Source organism: Uloborus diversus, chromosome 7, assembly GCF_026930045.1.
Source record: "Uloborus diversus isolate 005 chromosome 7, Udiv.v.3.1, whole genome shotgun sequence".
In the NCBI taxonomy this organism is placed as follows: domain Eukaryota; kingdom Metazoa; phylum Arthropoda; class Arachnida; order Araneae; family Uloboridae; genus Uloborus; species Uloborus diversus.
The window spans coordinates 139,280,574-139,300,735 of NC_072737.1; the positions used below are offsets into that span (position 1 = coordinate 139,280,574).

General features: G+C 33.8%; 1 protein-coding gene across 1 annotated transcript in view; it reads left to right on the plus strand.

Annotated features, from left to right (window-relative positions):
* Positions 1-19,708, plus strand: part of LOC129225674 (integrin alpha-PS2-like) — a 161,114-nt gene extending 141,406 nt beyond the window's left edge. Inside the window, 5 exon segments of the mRNA XM_054860148.1 lie at positions 1,895-2,104; positions 6,549-6,662; positions 7,719-7,820; positions 9,681-9,806; positions 15,428-19,708. Coding sequence (XP_054716123.1) covers positions 1,895-2,104; positions 6,549-6,662; positions 7,719-7,820; positions 9,681-9,806; positions 15,428-15,529 — 654 coding nt within the window. The 3' untranslated portion in view covers positions 15,530-19,708.
* Positions 19,709-20,162: the final 454 nt, after the last annotated feature.

Consider the following 20,162-nt stretch of genomic DNA (forward strand, 5'->3'; position numbering starts at 1 on the left):
GAAGCCGATAATATAGCGTTAGAAATTTCTTTTGGTTTTTAAAAGTGGCGAAAAACTTCTAGTCTTTAAATTTAAAAAAGGTTTGTGACAGCTCTTTGATACCAAGTAAAGGGGGTAGATATTTATTGTTTTATTTATTTTTAATATTACTGAAAAAAAAAAAAAACTCATCAATACGCAGAATTTTTTGACACGTTTTTAACGGCCCCAGAGTTTTTATTTTCATTATTATTTATTTTATTAATTTAAAGAAAAGGATAAAAATTTCACTGGTCCGTAATTCCTTTCATTTGCTTTTACCTGTCGTGAGTCAAAAGAGGATGAGAAACACTGAGTTAGAGCACGATCAGATGAATTAAAGCAACGCTTCTTAACTATGTTGAAAACTTTGAAATATGATCAAATGCTGTAATTACAAGTTTTAATCTTTTCCAGTGCTTAATTCAATGTGAAAAGTGTCCAAAACGTAGAATATCATGAATCAAAACTAGATATATGTAAAAAAAAGAACTACACAACTGCATTCAAAAACACACACATTACGGAAGAGGGGGGAGTAGGATCTACAGTAGAAATCAGTAAGGGTGCCATTTTTCTCTCAGAAGGTTCTTTCTGGTCACCCCAGCTGCCTATCTTTTAGAAGGTGCCTGTTTTTCACCCAAATAAGAGGTGCCATTTCGGCTCCATATTGGGTGTCGCTGGTGAACAAGCTTTTCCCCCCTGAAAGGTGCCAAACGCAGCCTATAGTTTTAACAGTGTTCAATCAAACATCTGCTTTATCGTGCAAAATTGAAAGGTTTTACCTGTTTTGGCTCAATTTTTCAAACCACCGCAAGGTGGCTTGTTCAAGCTCTATAACTGTGAATATGAAATATGCTTAATTAAATCCCGTCTGCCAGCCTTTACACATTTAACACACAGTTTGGAGTCACCTTGTAGAATCAATTTGTATTCGGGAAATCGTTAATTCATTGAAGTTATTCATGGATATTTACTTTTCGTTTCTAAGGAGAAGGACGACGCCCAATATCTTTCATCCATTGACGGCAGCGTGGCGTGGTGGTAAGGTGTGGAAAATAATTTGGTTTGGAATGGCAACAGCTCCCTACCATTAACTCGAATCAAACGATTAGTAGTCACTGAATTACTGTCGTTGAACCTAAAGCCCTGAATCGTAGTTTAAGTAGCGACACGTCCGCCATCTTGGGGCTAAACGATACTTTCTTCCATGTCTGCTATGGTGAAGTAGCGTGTTTTGCTTCTTAATTGTGGTTTCTTATTAACTCCAATTCACAATCAAGAAACGTCATATTCAAGAAGCAAAACACACTACTTCACCGTAGCAGACATAGAAGAAAGCATCGTTTAGCCCCAAGATGGCGGACGTGCCGCTACTTAAGCTACGATCTAGGGCTTTAGTTGAACCAACGTAGAATTCTTGATGCTTTGATGTGACGAAAGTCACAACTTTTGATGGGACTTGCGATCCCTATTTTCGATATATGTTATTAAAGTGTCCTGTATATACATTCAAACTAGCAGTTCTAAACCTTCAATGTCGATCGTTGAATTTGATGTGGCAAGTTTGACTACCTACTGAGCCATTTTTCACCAAAGGTGTTGACCTTCTGCACCGTGGTCCTGGGTTCTGAAATCCGCTGTAAAGTCGGTGAATTTTCGAGATGCAGAAAATCACCAGCTCCCATGTTGTATAATTATGCGCGCATTTGGCTTTGAATGCCCAAGGTGAAACTAAGCCCTTAGTGCAGTTTCACAGCGAAGAGAGCATAAGAGTCTCCATCTGGTGGGAAAACGGTAGTCAAAATTATCTGTGACATTGACATCCGCGCCTTAATTAACACACAACCAACTATGAATTTATGTTTCCTTCCAGGAAGTTCGTCGACGTCCACGGAATAATAAAATTACCATTCTGGATTACAAAGAACACATGTTGCTCAACGATCTCCAGTCAAGGAACGAGCCAGAAAAAGGAAGGCAATCAAAGAGAGAGAAAAGAGATGATGACGATTATATAATGTCTGATGAAGGAGAAGAAAAGTATCTCAACGATGAAGGGGAAGAATCTTTCTCAGAAGAATTGGTAAGCAAATTAAAGTGGTTCCACAACCGTAACGGGTGAGAGTTCCCACCCTGAACGCATAAGGGCCATTACAAAAAGTTAATTCTTTGTCCACACGTGACAGTTCATATATATATCATTAAAAAGCAATAATTTTGAAGGGTAATGACGAAATTTTTTGCTCATGAAATCACGCATAAGTTTGCAATTTGTTGAGTAGAAAAAACTTGTTCATTAATATTTCCAGTATTATTTTTAACTAGAAAATCCCCCGTCAAGGTATGACGGGTGAAAATTGCTTCTACATTTGAACAAAGCCATTGCCTGTTTGGTGATATTTTAATAGTTGATATTAACTCCAGTGGATTAACCCTACACTCCAGTAGGCAGTAGGTAGCGTTCATTGCTGACCACATTTTTGTTTTTTCATTCTCCTGAAATGAGTCTTACCAGTAAAACAGTTGTTACCGGGTCCAGCTCAGCCCTGTCAAAATAAAGCATTTCTCTGCATGTCAAACATTGCCAAAAAATCATTAAATTATCATGATGTGGCGCGAGTTTAATTGTTGATGACGTCAGCGTTACTCAATCATTGGCTATTATATATATGAGGATGACATATATGAAACGTCACATGCGGGACAAAATGACCGTTTTCCGTGGAATGGCCCACATCAGATAGTACAATGCTCAAAGTGTTTCAAACTTTTCACAAAATAACGAAAGAATATGTGCGGTAAGAAAAAAACACATACCACATATTATTATTATCATCATTGATGCTTGAGGGCATTTTTGACGAAGTAATCAAGGAGTATGCGCAGAAGAAAAGTGTATAAAACTAAGATACGTAGGGTAGACCGGGCACGTTTACGATGATTTTTTTCAATGAATTTTCTAATTTTTATGCATGAACTTAAGAAATTTTAGACATTGTGGTTTTATGAAGCAGTTAATGAAGTCAATATTTGTATATTCAGTTGTTGTTCTGCTTGTGTTTTTAACAATAAAAAAATGTTTTTTGAGTACAAGTCGGTTGCGTTAAATTCCCCTGAGCACGGGGCAAGTTTACGCATCGAGTGGGGCAAGTTTACGCATATTAAAACTGATATCAAGATTTAGATGGTCTATTTCTCTTAAAACACTTTAAAAATAAGAAAATCACAAATAATTAATAAAGATCATACGAAATTCATAGTGCTTAGTGCCTATTTAGTCATCTTCTTCATCACTGTTAGATTTTGCTAACAAAAATAAAGCATTTCTTTTCGTTTTGGCATCTACACTCCTGTTTGTGAAAAATTGCAACACCATGAAAGAAACATCATAGTTGAATGAAATTTAATACACAGTTAAGTGGTAATGGTACAAATAAATGATTTCATTTTCAAACCAACCAAACAATAAAAAGAGATAGAAACTGGTATTTTGTGTGACCACCACGCGCCGCAATAAGAGCTGCTACCCGACTCGGCATGGAGTGAAACAAAGTTTGAATATCTGCCTGCGGAAGAGTATTCCATATTGTTTGTATGCGCAACCAAAGTTCGTCTGTCGAAGCAACAGGACGAGGATCACGAGCGAGACGCCGCCCAACGAAATCCCACACATGTTCAATCGGTGATATATTCGGGGAATATGTCACCGCTACAGCCGTCTATTTATGTTCGGTTCGATCCGCCGTTCAGAGGACGCTGCTCAGCATACGCATGCGCTACCGGTCTGCAATTCTAATCATTTGCATATCATGTCCTACTTTACATTTCCTGCAATTTTCAGCTCACTCGCGTAAGTCCTTCGTGGTGTTACAGTTTTCACAAACAAGAGTGTATGACATTGAACCCTGTCTTGTCCTTATTTCAATTGGTTGTTTGCTTTCAGACAATAGATGCAAGCACAATTTTCTGCTTCGTAAACAGAAGCGTTCATTAATTTCCTTTGTACAGAGTGTACTAACTTTTTCCCTGTCACAGGTTTCGGTTTCATACTCCTTCCTTTGGTGTCTTCTATTTCTGTTTCAATATAAACTTGTAAATCTTAAAGTAATTTCTACTTTTTGTTTCGTTCTGCCCATTTTGTTTTTTCCTTTTTATCTTCTAACTACTTTTGTCTGAGGGCTTCTTTAAATCGGAGTATCAGGATTGTGAGCATTCTCTTTTTTTTTCTTTTCCTGGTTCTTAAGCTTTGGTCCTACTTTTTCAAATGATCTTAGTTGGGGTAGTTCATATGTGACGATGTGGAAGGCCTACTGAGAGAAATACTTGGATTATCGTATCGATAAGCCTGATCATTATTTTGACATCTAGCGTTGTTTTGTTTTGAACGTAATGTCTTACAATCCTTGAAATAGAGAAAATTATTACAGGTTGAATAGTGATTAACGTTAAAGGTGAACAGGCATGAAGACAACATTATATAATTCTAAGCTATAAGATAGGAATCTGTTTATTAATAAAAACTAATGGTGGTTTTCAAAACTAAATAACCTAAAAATAGTAAAGGTTTGAGACATAACAAAGCGAAAAAAGCGTCCGGGGGCCGTTGAGAAGTAAGACAGAGTATTAAGACACAGTAAGAACGTGCGTAAACGTGCCCCGTCGGCAACTTTGAATTTATTTTTATCGTGCAACAAAATTTAATAACTTTCCTATCCATACAAATACAATTGTCACAAAAGGATAAAATTCTGCTAATTTTTATATATTTGTTCTTTTTTTAACTAAGTATTATTTATTCACAATAAGCTTCAAAACCTTCAAAACAAAATTTACTCGGCTTGGTATAAAACAGATTTTCCTATCCGCATGCTGAATCGAAGCTCGACTGATGCTCAAAAACTTGGGAGAATATTTGCTAGGGAGCAGCATCGATCTGGTATGACTGTTGGCTCTCCATTTATAACTCGTTTTGAAAAAAGGGCACTGCGTAAACGTACCCCATGCGTAAACGTGCCCCGGTCTACCCTACAGTCTGCCCACGGCTTATATGGAATTGGCAAACGTCCAGTTAAGACAAGTCTATCTGAACAAGGGGGGAAAGTAAAAATTTGATGTGCGACTGTTCCCACTCATTGGTATGTGACTCTGCTTAATTTAGAGGCCAACATGCATCTGCAAAAGCTGGCATCCATGAAAACTAATAGATGCGTCCGTTTCCACCTGTAAACCGGATGTTTGCCTTTCCTTTCCATCTCATCGGTGGTCAGACTATCCTTTTTATTTAGTGTTTAAAGATACCGTCGAAAAAAAAGTAGACTCCTTCCTCGTTGAAAATGGAAAAGGAGGAAAATAACAAAAACAGCATAAAAAGGTACAAAACAGGCAAAATCAAACAGAAGAATATCATCAAGCCTAATTTTTTTTATGCCTTGAATTTTAAATACAAACGTTCTAGTTGACTCAGAAAGTTCTAATAAAGTCATTCATTAAAAGAAATAAAATTTTTCGATTGGTAGGAAAAATTTTAGCGTACGGTGAATTTTCGCCCCGAAAATAGGGAATTTCTTTTAAAAATTGGAGAAAAAAGAACAAAATTCATTTTTTATTTGTTTTTTAACTTGATTTTGTGCACACATGCAGCGTGGTACGAATCAAATGATTTAGGTTGTGTTCCTCTCCTCTTGACCAAAAGTACCAAATTTAGTACCAAAAAAAAAAAAGTAGAAGTTGAATTAATAAACTAACGGTTTCATGATATCTAGCTGATAGATTTTGAATATTAAACGCTGTTTTACCACCTTTTAACACAAGAATAGAAAATTTAAAATTCAAAAAATAAAAAGAATGCATTTTATGCCAAATTGCATTTTATTTATAAAGTTACCATTTAAATGATTGTCCGGATTAATCGAAATCCAGTTTAATAGGGTTTGTATTACTGAGAGGTTACTGTATTGAATTGAAATAAAAATCTTACTAACATAGTCAATAAATGCTCAGACACCGACAAGTGCATCCTTCATACAGCACTTGTCGCGTAGAGATACTATACGTCATAGGAAAAGCCAAGTAGCAGTGCAAACTGAACGAATTTTGGCTTAAGTATCGAGTTTTATTACATTTCCCATTACGAGTTGGGAATTGTATAAATTAACTGGTAAATTTGATAAATATTGCTAAATGTTCAATAATTTATCACATTCACCAATTTTAGTTGGGATTGTGATCACCAAGGATTACACAAAATCACCGGATTTATTATATTTACCGTAACATATATATGGATATACCTTGTGCCTTTGTTTTTACATTTTATGCGTTGTATGTTTGTGTTTACACACATTTCACCCCGTTCCTTTTGAAAAAATTAAAAATGACGGAAAGGTCAACACTGATTCTAAATTTTAATAAAATAAATCAAAACCAAATTTATCAAAACTCTAATAGATGTGTGAATTTCTGAATTAATAGTAATTTTGTAGCTTCATGGTGGACATAATCGTATCTTATGCCATTTCTCTTTACAGTCGTGTGGTGCGACATTGTGCACGAAAATCCACTGCACGATATCCAATTTAGAGAAAGGTGACCAAGTGATTTTCAACATACGTTCCAGATTATGGAAAGAAACCTACAATGAGGTACATGTTTTTTTTCTTTTTTGAATTAAATATGTTTATACTAGCGGTACCCGCACGGCTTTGCCCGTTGTATAAAATTAAAAGGTCATTTTTGTCGCTTGTATATTTACAAATAATGGATGATGAATTTCTCGCCATTATGCTATGTTAATTTGCTCGTCCATGATACGGTAATTTGCTCGTCCATGTTATGGTAATTTGCTAAGTGCAGAATTAAATTCACCAATGATGATAAAAATAAAATCAAAGGAAAAGAACAAAATCGAAATTTCGAAAAATCGCTTCGAGGTGCACACCACCATGCTACAAACTAATTTTGTGCCAAATTTCATGAAAATCGGCGGAACGGACTAGACTATATGCGCGTCACAGAGATTCTGACATCTAGACGCAGAGAGAGACTTTCAGCTTTTGGTAAAGATTGAACTTCCGATTTTCCTTGTGTGAATAATCCGTACAATTTAAAAATCAAATAAGTATCCATTTTGTGCTTTTTCTATTTATCAAATTTGAAAAATCTTTAGTCCTGTGTCTCATGCACTTGAGTTCGTGTAATTAAAAAAAAAAGAAAATAAATAAATAAAATAAAAAACCGAAAAATTATGGCCATTGTGATAGCTCTATTAGTAAACAAGTGGAAATGAAGCTAAGTTAATACAATCCGATAATTGTGTTTTATATGATTTATGATGCATCTATTCAAAAAGAAAAAAATGATTATACTTGTAGAGAAAAATATCTATTTCTGTTCTTTTCCACCATCCTCCAACCACCATTACGTATTTCCTTCACTTTTTAAATCTTTTAAGGCTGACACATAAGTTTTTCTTAAAACTAATGCTACTTGAAATATAACGTTTTTTCATTATTTTATTTAAATAGGCGATTTGTCCCCTTTCATGTTTTTCACCAAAATAAAGATATCGGATTCGGATAAAAAGTTATCCCTCTCTGATTGTCTTGATTTATATCTAAAAGGAAGGTCTGCCTGCCTTTTCATCAGCTCCCCCCCCCCTTTTTTTTCTTGACTGAAAATGTTCTTCGTTTTCTTTTCAGATTGGTCTGAGTGAAGTGAAGACATCTTCAAAATTAGTGTCACGGATAACATCCCTGCCTTATGGAGTTGATCCTAGTTACTTACCATATAAAATTTTTGTGGTAAGCAAATTTTCTATTTGCTAGTTTTTCTTTTGTTCCAAAAGGTCTACTCTTATATCCTCTATTTATTCGACCTTCATGTCAAGGTAGTACGTAAAGAATTTCCCCAGGAGTAATTAAAGGAAAGGAAGCACCGTTTTCACTTTAGTCTAAAATAGCACTCTTACTTCCAGGATTTGGTTGCTAAAACTGCGGCGTAATTTTAGTACGTAAAAAATGTTAAAAAATTGCAATTTACATTTTTTTCACTTTGTTGCGAGGGAAAATCTTATTTGTCAGTAGCAAAAAAAAAAAGGGGGGGGGGCGGGATCTAGAAGGAAACACTTTTGCTCTCTAATATAATTATTTTTCATTACACTGATGTTTTTGATATTTTTTTCAGGATTACTAATAAAATATTACTCTTGAATAAGCCATACCAAATCATTACCACTGAAATATTCGCATTGCTTGTTATGCCATCGTACCAGCTGCATTGGAATCTGATGAATTTTATGCCATTTCACAAAATATCATCTTTACTTACTTCTAAAACGTTGGCAATGACGGTCTTATGAAACAATTCCTTAGAATGACATCACCTGTAATTAAAACTCTTTTCGTAAATTCGATTACTACTAGCTCGAGGAGGGGTGGCCGTCATACTTTAATAAATTACACATTACACTACACTAAAAAATAGTTTTTTTAAAAACTGCAACTAGAAAACCTCTTGTTTTTTTGACTTCCAAAAAGGTTTCTTTTTTTTTAAAAAGAAAAATGCAGTATTTTATATGGAAAATCTCTAGAAAATTGGAGTTCCACGAAGTTCTCTTGTAACGCTACAGCTTCTGCTTGAGTGACGCTGTGCTTTTTACTTAAAAAATGCTGTATCTACTAGAAAAAGAAATAGAATCTCAATTTCCTAGAGATTTTATAGTAGAATTCCAGTTTTTTCTTTTTTTCCCAGTGTTGTAACTATACAGTGTTTTCTTAAGTAACGTTGTAACGAAACAGCTTCTTCTTAAGTAACGTTGTAACGAAACAGCTTCTTCTTAAGTAACGTTGTAACGATATAGCTTCATTTTAAATAACGTTGTAACGATATAGCTTCTTCTTAAGTAAAGTTATTACCATATATCTTCTTCTTAAGTAAAGTTATAACGATACAGCTTCTTCTAAAGTAACGTTGTAACGATATAGCTTCATTTTAAGTAACGTTGTAACGATATGGCTTCTTCTTAAGTAAAGTTATTACCATATAGCTTCTTCTTAAGTAATGTTATAACGATACAGACTGTTCTCAAGTAACACCACATAGGAAGGAGCTGCATCGTTACAAGAAAAGTTTATGAAAACCAAGTTTCCCAGATATTTTCTCGTCGTATTGCAGGTTTTTTTCTTTTCTTTTTTTTTACAATGTACCGAGCAAAACATAAAATGCGGCTTTAAGTTCTTTTTTCTGCTTCAAAGCTGTAGCATTCAAGTTATGTACTGTACAAGAGCAATAGGGACGATTTATACCAGAACTTCTATGCAAATATGTTGATTGCAAACTTCTTAAGGCTTTGTAGTTGCACTTTTGAGGAAAAAAATGTATATATATATATATATATATATATATATATATATATATATATATATATATATATATATATATATATATATATATATATATATATATATATATATATATATATATATATATATATATATATATATATATATATATATATATATATATATATATATATATATATATATATATATATATATTGATTTTTTTTTTGTGCAAAATTTGACTAGTTATTCTTGTTTTTCCTTAGAAAAACGGTATACCCTGACTTTCCCGCTAATCCTGTACTATTTCAATATTTCCAGGTATCAACAAAAGTAAGCCTGTTGGATGTTGCTTTAGCTCCGTATATGATACCATGGTGGATCATAATACTTGCAATTTGCTGTGGATTATTGCTCCTAGGACTCCTAGCTTTACTGCTTTGGAAGGTATTGATTGTTATTATATTGTATAGTTGTCTTTTTTTTTTTTTTTTTCTTTTTTTATCGAAAATTCTCCAGTGTTGATACGCGCACAATGCTGCGGTAACCTTGTGAGAGTTAGTTGAATAAAATACTTCAAAAATATTCATGGGATTGTTTTAGCATGAGTGAAACGTGTTGGACCTCAAACAGTGTATTGCATACTCATCAGAAGATTTTAACATGAAGAAAACTTCCTGAGATTGAACAATTGGGAAGTTGTACAACTGTCTATTCCCAAATTCCAACCCTGCATGGATTTTGAAAAACTTAGGGGCATTAAGTTAAATCCTCAACTAGGGCTCGACCGATGGCATTTTTTGGCCGATGGGCCGATGCCAATTGTTGGCCGATTGCTCAAAGACGGCCGATGGCCGATTGTTTTCCTCCAATAGCCGATGCCGTTGGCCGATGGCCAAAAAAAAAAAAAATGGTACAATTGTCAGGGATTTAAAGGATCATTGATTCATTTCACTTTACTTCCTTTCTTCGAATAAGGAATTGTAATCACAAAAAAAAAAAAAAATCAAATTTTGACCTAAATTTCTATTTTACGATCACCCAATTTCTTCACAAGTTTTTTCGGCACATCTGTACATGCATATGTACCTAAGAACATGTGGATAGCCGAAATATCCATTTTGAACGCCTCGTCAGTTAATTATCGCAAATTGTCTTGTGATGTCTTCATGCGCGTAAACTTACGTCACTCAAAAACGTTATGAAATAGTGAGTCGAAAACTCATACGTACGTAGTATGATCTGAAAGTTAGAGGATAAGTTGTATGAAACCGAACCCTGAATAGTTCACATTACCGAAGCACATCTATCTACAAAATAGTCACCTTGAACGACTATGCACTTCTGCCAACGTTCGTATAGCTTTTTAGAAGCACTCCTGGAAGACAGTTTTCGCAAACTCCTGTAAGGTCTCTTAAGCTGCTGCTTTAACTTCATCGTGGGGAAGAAGGCGACTTTCATGTTAAAGATGCACGGTTCGATTGGTCAATACTCTGATATGACAAACAAATAACGTAACGTTTCGTCGGACTTAGCTCCGTGTGACTTTTACCTGTTCCCAGCAAAAAAACTTTTGGATGGACGCCACTTCTTCCGTCAGGAGAAGATAAAGCTGCATCATAGAAGGTAGCGAAAAACTGGCTTCTAGGAGTGCTTCCAAAAGTTATATGAACACTGGCAGAAGTACATAGTCTCTCAAGATAACCTTTTGAAGGTGGATGTGCTTCTGTAATGTGAACTATTCTGGGTAAGGTTTTATACAGCTTGTCCCCGAACTTCTGGATTGTGCTACGTACAATCTGTACAAGATGTAGTTATGCTTCTCCTTTTTTGACTGCTGTATGATGAAAGAGAAAGAACAACAGTTAAAAAAGGAAAGAAAGAAAAAAAAGGAAGAAAAACAAAGAGACTGTTTAATAACCTATTGATTTTTTTTTAATTGAGCATATAACTAAGATTTCAGTAATATTGTAATAATGTATGGATTTAGGTACACTAAACATAGTTAAAAAACATTAAATTATGTTGTTAAATCATTCAACAAAAAAAAAAGAATAAAACTATGAAACCGTCAACAAATTACGCAATTAAAGTGCAAAGATTGCACCTAGACATTTTTTGGTCATCAAATTAAACAAAAAGGTAACAGATAAATTACAATACTAAACCATAATAGGAATATTTTTATACTTATTTAAAATTTACGAATAGAAAATTTTGCATTTTTCAAAAAACTAAAACAGTGACATAAATTTTGCTGAAACAAAAAATAGCCATGAAAAGAGCGAGGTTCTTAAAACACAGCTACAATAAACCAACTCAATATTTACACCAAGTTAATAACTGAATACATATACTACTTGATCTGATGTTATTGAATTATCTAATATTATCTGATATTATCTGATAATATTGAACAATTTGATTGTTTAATCTTTTATGAAGCTTTACAAACAAGTTCAAATTAAATTGTTCAATTTAGCAATAATTTTCTGAAATTTAAAAAATTGCGTAATAGAAAAAACTTGAAACTTTTCTATAAAATCGAAAATAACTTATTCATTGATTTTATATAAATACATAAAAATAGTTACTTACAACAGAAAAAAATCGATCGATATTAATGATACAAAAAAGATGGCGCATTACGAAATGGGGGGGGGGGGGGGAGTCACCCTCTGATTTTGCAGTAACTCACACTTCGGCCCCAACCTCGGCGTAATTTTTTTAGTACAGAACCGCTAAAACCAACGCCTCGGAAGAGTTTCTGAATCTATTTCAGCACTTCCGAAGAAAAAAATTCAAAAGTCCCTTCGATTTCCGAATTATGTCACCATTCAAAACATCTTTAATCAATTTCTTACATTAATGCTCTAAATTCTTTCTAAACAATAGATAAAATTTGAAAAAAAAAAAAAAAAATCGCTAATTTTATGAATGGTGTTAGTTTTAAACAACTCAGAAGTATAACTACAGTTTAATTTCAGAAATTAAGGAAGTGGGAGGAGGGGCACGCATGTGTTCTCGGAAATTCAAGAAATAGTCGTAAAAAATAGAGTTCAAAATAATCATAAACATTGAGCAGAAAAAACCTTTCAAAACTTGCACCCGAGTTTGTTTTGACGTGCAGTGGCGGATTTTAAATATAGCAAATGCGCGAGAGGCCCCTTAACCATATGGACACCGCAGGAGTTACAAAAATGCTTATGATAAATGTTTTACAATTTTTGTGATAGAGAAATAGGGCCCCAAAATGTATTTCGACGAGCCCCAAACTTGTAACTCCGCCGAAGCGATACAGAAAAGATTGCATTACTGTGATTTATATTACAAACATCGAAACATTAAAAATTACCGTCGGCTCAAGAGGAATCTAACAAAATGACACAAAAACCAGTTTCGCCATCTCCTATTTGTTTCCATGGTGTCCAATTCGGCAATATATCACCAAATGATGGTCAGTCTGAGACGCTATATTAGTTTTGCATTGAAATAATTAATAGCCACAAAAAATGAGTAAACAGGCTTTTTTGAACACCCGATAGAAAACAAAAACGGAAGTGCGCAACTGGAACGTACGCACACCCCACATGCGAAAACTTATCCTTCTACAGTTTACCATTTTGGAGTTATGACTTATGAGAGATACATACGTACATCCAGCAGCAAGAAACAACGCAATAATTAACTTGTTTGGTACCTGAATGCAGTATTAAAAACTCTTTCAGGGGTGACTAAAATAGAAATTCATACTGAATTTCAAGTAAGCATTTTTATATGAAAACAACCTTTACTTTGTATTGAAAGGTAAAACATCAAAGGTCCTTTTTTTTTTTTCAAAAACATCGGCCAGTTCCATCGGTTTTTCGATGTTTTTAAGGCCGATGGGCCGATGCTTCCTGCAATTTAGCATCGGCCGCCGATGCCGAAGCCGATGGATGAATTGTTGAACCATCGGTGCCGATGCATCGGCCAGGCCGATGCATCGGTCGAGTCCTATCATCAACCTAGTTACATGAGATTTGAAGAAAAATGTATTTTTAACAACGTACCTCAACAAAAATATTCGTTTATACATGCAGCTGCATTCGTATGACCCTCTGAGCTCTAACGCCCCTGGCAAACTTCAGGAACGCCCCCCCCCCCGTACACACCAATTCATTAAAAGTTCAACAAAATCAATAATATGAGCGATTCATTTATAAGACAAGAATAGTGCTCGTTCTTGACCGAATAATATGGTGTATTTTTCCTCCCTAATTTATAACTGCATTTTATTTCAAAAGGGCATTTTGTTTTTGTGAATTTAAGCTTTTTTTAATGCCAGAAGAATAGTACCGTAAACGGGGGCTACTTTGTTCCTAGGATCCTTCTTTTGCCCAAAGGGAAAAAAAGGATACAACGTTCTCTGTAAACCTTCAGGAAGTAATTTTGAAACTCATTTCGACAAAATCCGTTAGAGAGCAGCCTCAAGTAATATAAACCAATCAGTTTCATAATTCTCCACAAGGAGCAACACTACTGGTTTTGTGTTCCTTGTGCTAACAAGTGTCTTTATAACCTCTCTGACTTTTACTTATAGAAGCAGTTCTATAACAGCTAAGAGTTTGTGACATACCTATTTATGAACGCTATTCGATTCTTTATGTAGTGGCGTAGTTGTACTTCTCATTTCTGTTAAAGTTTCTATTAAAAAAAAATTACAATAACAACATATCTCCTAGCCTAAAATTAACAACTGGCTTTGACCCAGCATAAAAACTTGAAAAAATCCGTCAGAGAGCTTTGGAAAAGAAAAGAAAAGCTAAAGTTAAAACTAAAACTCCAAACAGGACAAAAAAAAAAAAAAAAAAAAAAAAAAAAAAAAAAACAAGAATTTTCAGCAACGGATTAAGTTAGCGATTATAGACTCAAATCATCAACATGACTTTTATTATGGAAGATGAAGAGGAACAAAAAGTCGCGAGAGGTTTAGAAAACGTTGATACAGTTGCATCTACTTCTTACAAATTTTGTTAAATTACTACCATTCTTACTTATTATTACTAAATTCTTACAAATTTGTTGGAAAGTTTACGGAATTTTGTTATTGTGGAATGGAATGAGCTCGGGTCTCCAGGGATAACTGTTCATGCGAGAGAAGAAGGGCCTAACGTTCAGAGCATGGAACGAACCAAAAAGTTTGGAAAGTTTAGGATCCTTTGTTTTACGAATGGTGTTATCTTAACAAAATTATTAAGCTTCGGAAACTGTTGAAAAGAAAACTCCGTGTTCCCCGTCAGTATTGTCTGAAGCAATAACTAGGTATGCACACACATTTTTGAAAAATTTTAATTTTCCTTAAAACAAAAATATGTGACTCAAAAAAAAAAAAAAAAAAAAAGAAAGAAAAAAAAGTAATTTTTTTTTTTAAATAAACAGTTTTTCCTGTGATCATACGTTTTTCTTCGGCTCTAGTTAGTTCTTCAATGATTTTAAATAGGGAAAACCACTTTGGGTCGACGTAACCCAAACGTAAGGATAACATTGGCCTAAATTAAAAACAATTCAAAGGGTAATAATATTTTGAAGCAAAGTGATCAATATTTAAAAATTAAATTAAGAGAACTCTAACTGTGTAAAACAGGTTTGCACAGCTTGAAAGTATGAATAGTTACAAAATTATTGAGAATAAGATGAGAAAAGGTAAAACACATGGGCCAAAGCAGCCCGCGATTAAAAAGTAAAAACATTAACTAAGAGCAAGAAAAATCATTTAAATAGAAAACGTAAAATAATCTTTAAAACATTTTCGAACATTCTATGAAACATTCTATGAACATTCCCATGCGTTATTTTTAAAAAACGAAAGAATGATAAACACTTTATTTTCTTATTACTTATTTTAAAAATCAATTTTGATGTTTAAAAAAAAACAGAATCCAAAGTTAATCAGTAAAATATTCTATAGTAAGATTATTCTTTATTATTAAACATTGTTCTAATATTATATCAACATCTGTTAAGAACTGTAACCTTACACTGATGGCTTAGTGTTTAATCTAAATGTAAAATTTATTGTGTTGCAGTTGGGATTCTTCAAAAGGAAAAGACCGCAAGAAATGGCTGAAAAAGAACCTTTAAATGAAAGAAATGGCTACCGTATGGCAAGTGGTGACGCAGCGCTTTGATGTCTTCACGTTCGGTTTTAGATTTGCGTTAGTGTAACGAACATTTTGAACAAGCCCATCTGGGTAGAAGATAAATTATTTGTTTATATGACTATTACTGTCATGCTGATCAGTAAAAACTCACCTGTTCTTTTTAATTTAATTAAAATTAACAAAAAAGAAGGATGAGATGAGAAAGAACATTTTTTAAAAAGTCATGAAAATTATTGTTAAACTCTCATGCTTTTGTCGGGGTTTTTGAAATTTAAAAAAGGAAAATATGACAAACTATTAGTACGCTAGTTAATGAGAAGGATTTTTTTGATAACGATCGCTAAGCATTTAGGTTTTTGCTTAGCATTTTGCTTTTTGTTGAATAAAAGGTTACATAAAACAAAGATCATGGAAGAACAGTCCTTGTACATTCGTGTTTCGTGAAACATTTTGATAATAAAGGAAGGATTATATAAAGAATCATTAAAAAGAAGAAGAATATGTGAATGAAATTTTAAAATGTTTATTAAAGACTGCTCCTTGGAGTTTTACTTCTCTGAAGTGATTGCAATTTAAAAGAAGACGTGTAAAAGTAATTCAAAGGAAAGATCATGTGAATTTATTTTTGTTGATAAAACCTGAAATTGATTTACTTGTGAAAACTTTGTGACGTATCTGTCTTTTGTGATCCTTGGAAGTCTTGCCCAAACAAATGAAAAATAAGTGTCACACGTTCAACATGAAACACATGTTTCCTTAACATTTCATTCGATGAAATGAAACTTATTTCTGTTACCTATGTGCAGACTATGGGAAGTACATTTCAAGAACATACAAAGTGCTCTTCAGAAAATTTCAAATTGTATGTCATGAGAACTTCTAACTTGCTTTACGTTGTGCGCCTTTCACAAGATCAACATCCTTGATGTTGAAAAAACAGTATGAAATGTTAGATCGTGGAAAAACTTGATACACGTAATTGTTTGATTGAATAAATTGATTGATCAAATATATTGATTGAATGAATTGATTAACCAAATTTGTTGATTGCATGAATTGATTAACCAAATATGTTGATTGAATGAATGGATTAATCAAATATATTTATTGAGATGCTGTTACTCCAAGATCCTAAATTCGCATTGTTCATGACAGCACTCCGTCTCTTCCTCAACGAGCCTTATCAATCTGTCGTATTCTAGCGGTCTTTGATCGCGTTGACACATACTGTCTGACCACGGATTGTATGGAAAGACAAATATCCGTTTTACATCGGGAAATGGATGAATCTATTATTTTTTTACCGATGTCAGCTTTTGCAGAAGCAGAGTCTCGTTCAAATGAGCGGAACACGCGCATCAAATTTTTACTTTCCACCCTTATTCACATAGATTCGTCTTATCTTTACGTTTGAAAATTCCATGCAATCCGTGGTTGGACAGTAAATTGACCAACTCCTGGTTGTCAGTTAAACACAATGTGAAAGGCTTCACAAAACATCTTTGCAATCGAAGTTGATTGTTTAAGATGTATGTCTTGCAATGATGTGAAACCTTTCGCTGCCTTGTTTCATCTGCTTATACCTCGAAAGAGAATTTAAGGTGCTCACTTTGATATGAATTTAAAAAGAGAATATGTACTGAATGAATTTCTGAATCACAGACAATTTTCACTCATTTTGCGTTGTGATAAGATTTTGAGATTTAAACAAAAGAAAGCTCTTTAAAACTTTTTATGGATGCGTGCCTCCAATGCCTCCTTTATGACTTATGATTATGGTCTTCCGATGTGTAATACAAGGCCTTTGCCGGGAGGAGAAATCTAAGCCAAAATCATGAATAAAATTCTTCTTTTTAGCGAACAGTGTCCTTTGGTGAAGAGTCATATGCTACTCATTCAAACAATGAGTATATGTGTACTGTACTATTTGGACCATTGTCGCTCATCATTAATACTTTTCGCAAATGATATTCCGTCTTCTCTCACATAGAGAGAAATTTAGTTGTATTCTTTTCCCAATACAGTAGAACCTCATTAATAATCGTGACCAACCGAATTAATAAAAGTACGGATTGAACGCAATGTTCTATAAATTGAGCCAAGGTACATATACAAACTACTGTACACGGTAAAAAAGTGTTTTGAATTCAAGAGAATTAAATATAAAACTACATAAGAAAAAAATACATTACAGGAATACAAAATACGGCCTAGAAAAATATATTACAGAGGTAACTCTTCTTTTATTTATTCAGTATGTGCATCTAAATGGCTGTCTAGATTTGGCAAAATTCGGTTTAATAGGGTCCGAATTAATGGGTGTTTGCTGTTTAATTCAAAAACAACTACTATTTGCTACTACCGCCGTCCTAAATTAGCCGCTGCATTTGAACATTTTAGTTAATTTTATGATTTGTTTTTTTTTTTTACCTTTTTTTTGGAGATTTCATGTTATTATGCTGTCAATGAAAACATATGCTTTCCAAGTATTCCCTCCTTTAATAAAACTGTTTTAAAAATCCAGGATTTGCACATTCTTAAGCCACGCGCCGTTTTGTAAGGACTCTACCACCCGGAAAGATCGGTTTGCTTTCTGATGAATTCACAATCTATTAGCTGATAGTTTTATGCAATTACTGGTGGAAGAGTCTTTGCAAAATGGGGCGTGGCTTAAGACTGTGGAAATCCTGGATTTTGTTAAACTTATTTGGCACTGATTTAAGGAGGGAATGTTTGGCAAGTAACTGCTGTTGATTGATTACGTAGGATCCTGAAATCTCTAAATCAAAATCACTAAATCAGCAATATAAGTGATCAATACAAAAGTAGCGGCTAATTTGAGACGAAGGGAGTTATGCTTTTTGTATTATTTTGCCTGGGACCTTGTATTACAATCTAGAAGGCTATGTTGAAAAAGAAAGGAGTTGCATCTATGTGTACTGTATACATATTTGTATATGTAAAACTTTAAAAAATAATGTTTTAGGCTTTTATGTTATTCAAGAATTGTGACTTAATTTATTTCATTGTGCAAGATGGTGCTATTTTTAGTAAGACTTGTTATGCATTATAACCGACTTCATTTTGACTTATACATTCAGTTATTTTTAAATCAGACTTTTGGGGCAAAGTGTGACATGATAGTGCCACTTATTTTCTTTCTTAAATTGCAAATAAAGTCTTATTGTCCGAATATAGATCTAGTAGACCTTGCTTAGTGTGATGATAGTTTGCGAAAGCTTTAGTCTCCCTAATTAATAAATATTATAAAAGTTATTTCGTTCATTTTACAAAGTTGAAGAATCAGCGGTTTTGCTTTACTTCTATGATAGCCCCCCCCCCCCCCCAAGAGCAGTGGTGCATCTCCCAAATACCACGAAGATCCTCACAAGAACGACAGTCCCCTAAAAAAGAAAAATGTCCCTGAAGACACACCCTAAAAATTTCAATGACGCAGTCTACTCCATGATCCCCCCCCCCCCACTCTCAGTCTGCACCCCTGTTTATGAAATTGATTGGTGTAGAAGAGAAATGAATCCTATTACGACTGAATACTTTATTTATGGATTCACAATTACATTGTTAATCTGTCTGAAAAATATTATTGTTCTTCATCTACATATTTTTTTAAAATATTTTTGATATCCCCTTATGTTTTTGCATCTAAGATGCTTATGCTTTTAAAATAAAGTAAGAAGGGAAGCTTTTAAAAGGCAAGTTCAGCACACATGAAAAAGTTAGTATCGGACTTTGTTCTTGCTTTGAAGTTATTTTATGAATTATGTTGGATGTGTTGCCATTTCATCGGGATTTTTTTCTAATTGAACTTTTATGCATGTGTAGAGTAACTGAATGCGTCTCAAGAAGAAGGGAACAAGAGCATACGTGTTATACTTAATCTTCATTAGTATTAAGTTCTTCCTGGCGTAGAAGAAAGGCATAAGTTACAAATTAAAAGTAAGACTTTTAATTTGTTACATATGCCCTTCTTCTAGGGACCCATTCATTTATTGAAATTATTCTAATGCTGGTGATTATTAAGAAGAAGCAAACCGTTTAATCAGACATAAATTAGTTAACGAAATTTCTTATTTGATGTAATAAACTAATAACTGGATTGTAGTATGCTACATTATTTTTACGGATCTTTATGCTTGATTGTGGATTCCGGTAATCGGAATTGACTGACTCTAAATTTGTAGTTATTAATAAAAAAATACTTTTTTTTAAAAAAAATCTTTCGTCTTTATTTAAGTTATGTTTGTTTGTTTGCTTATAATGGGGCTGGGTAGGTTTCTCACCATTTTCGAACGTGGTTCATTCCCCTAGAGCTGACATCTATACTTTCATGCAGTGGCGGATTGGTTGAAAAAATCGGCCCTGGCATTAGGAGATGTAGCGGCCCCATAGCTCTTATAGATATTAATTTTTACCTAATGATTGGGATATCACTTAAATATGAGGAAATTATTCTTAGCAACTAAATATGTTTTATTTGAAGAAAATTTAACAGATATGAACACTTCCTGCGCTTTAATCGTGAACAAATTGATACAGTACTATTAGCTAAACCTTATTTTGGGGGAAAATTGTGATTGTAGTTGTCCATTTTAGTGTTTTTATAATGCCCGGAACTTGATTGAATATTTCCGTAATGGCA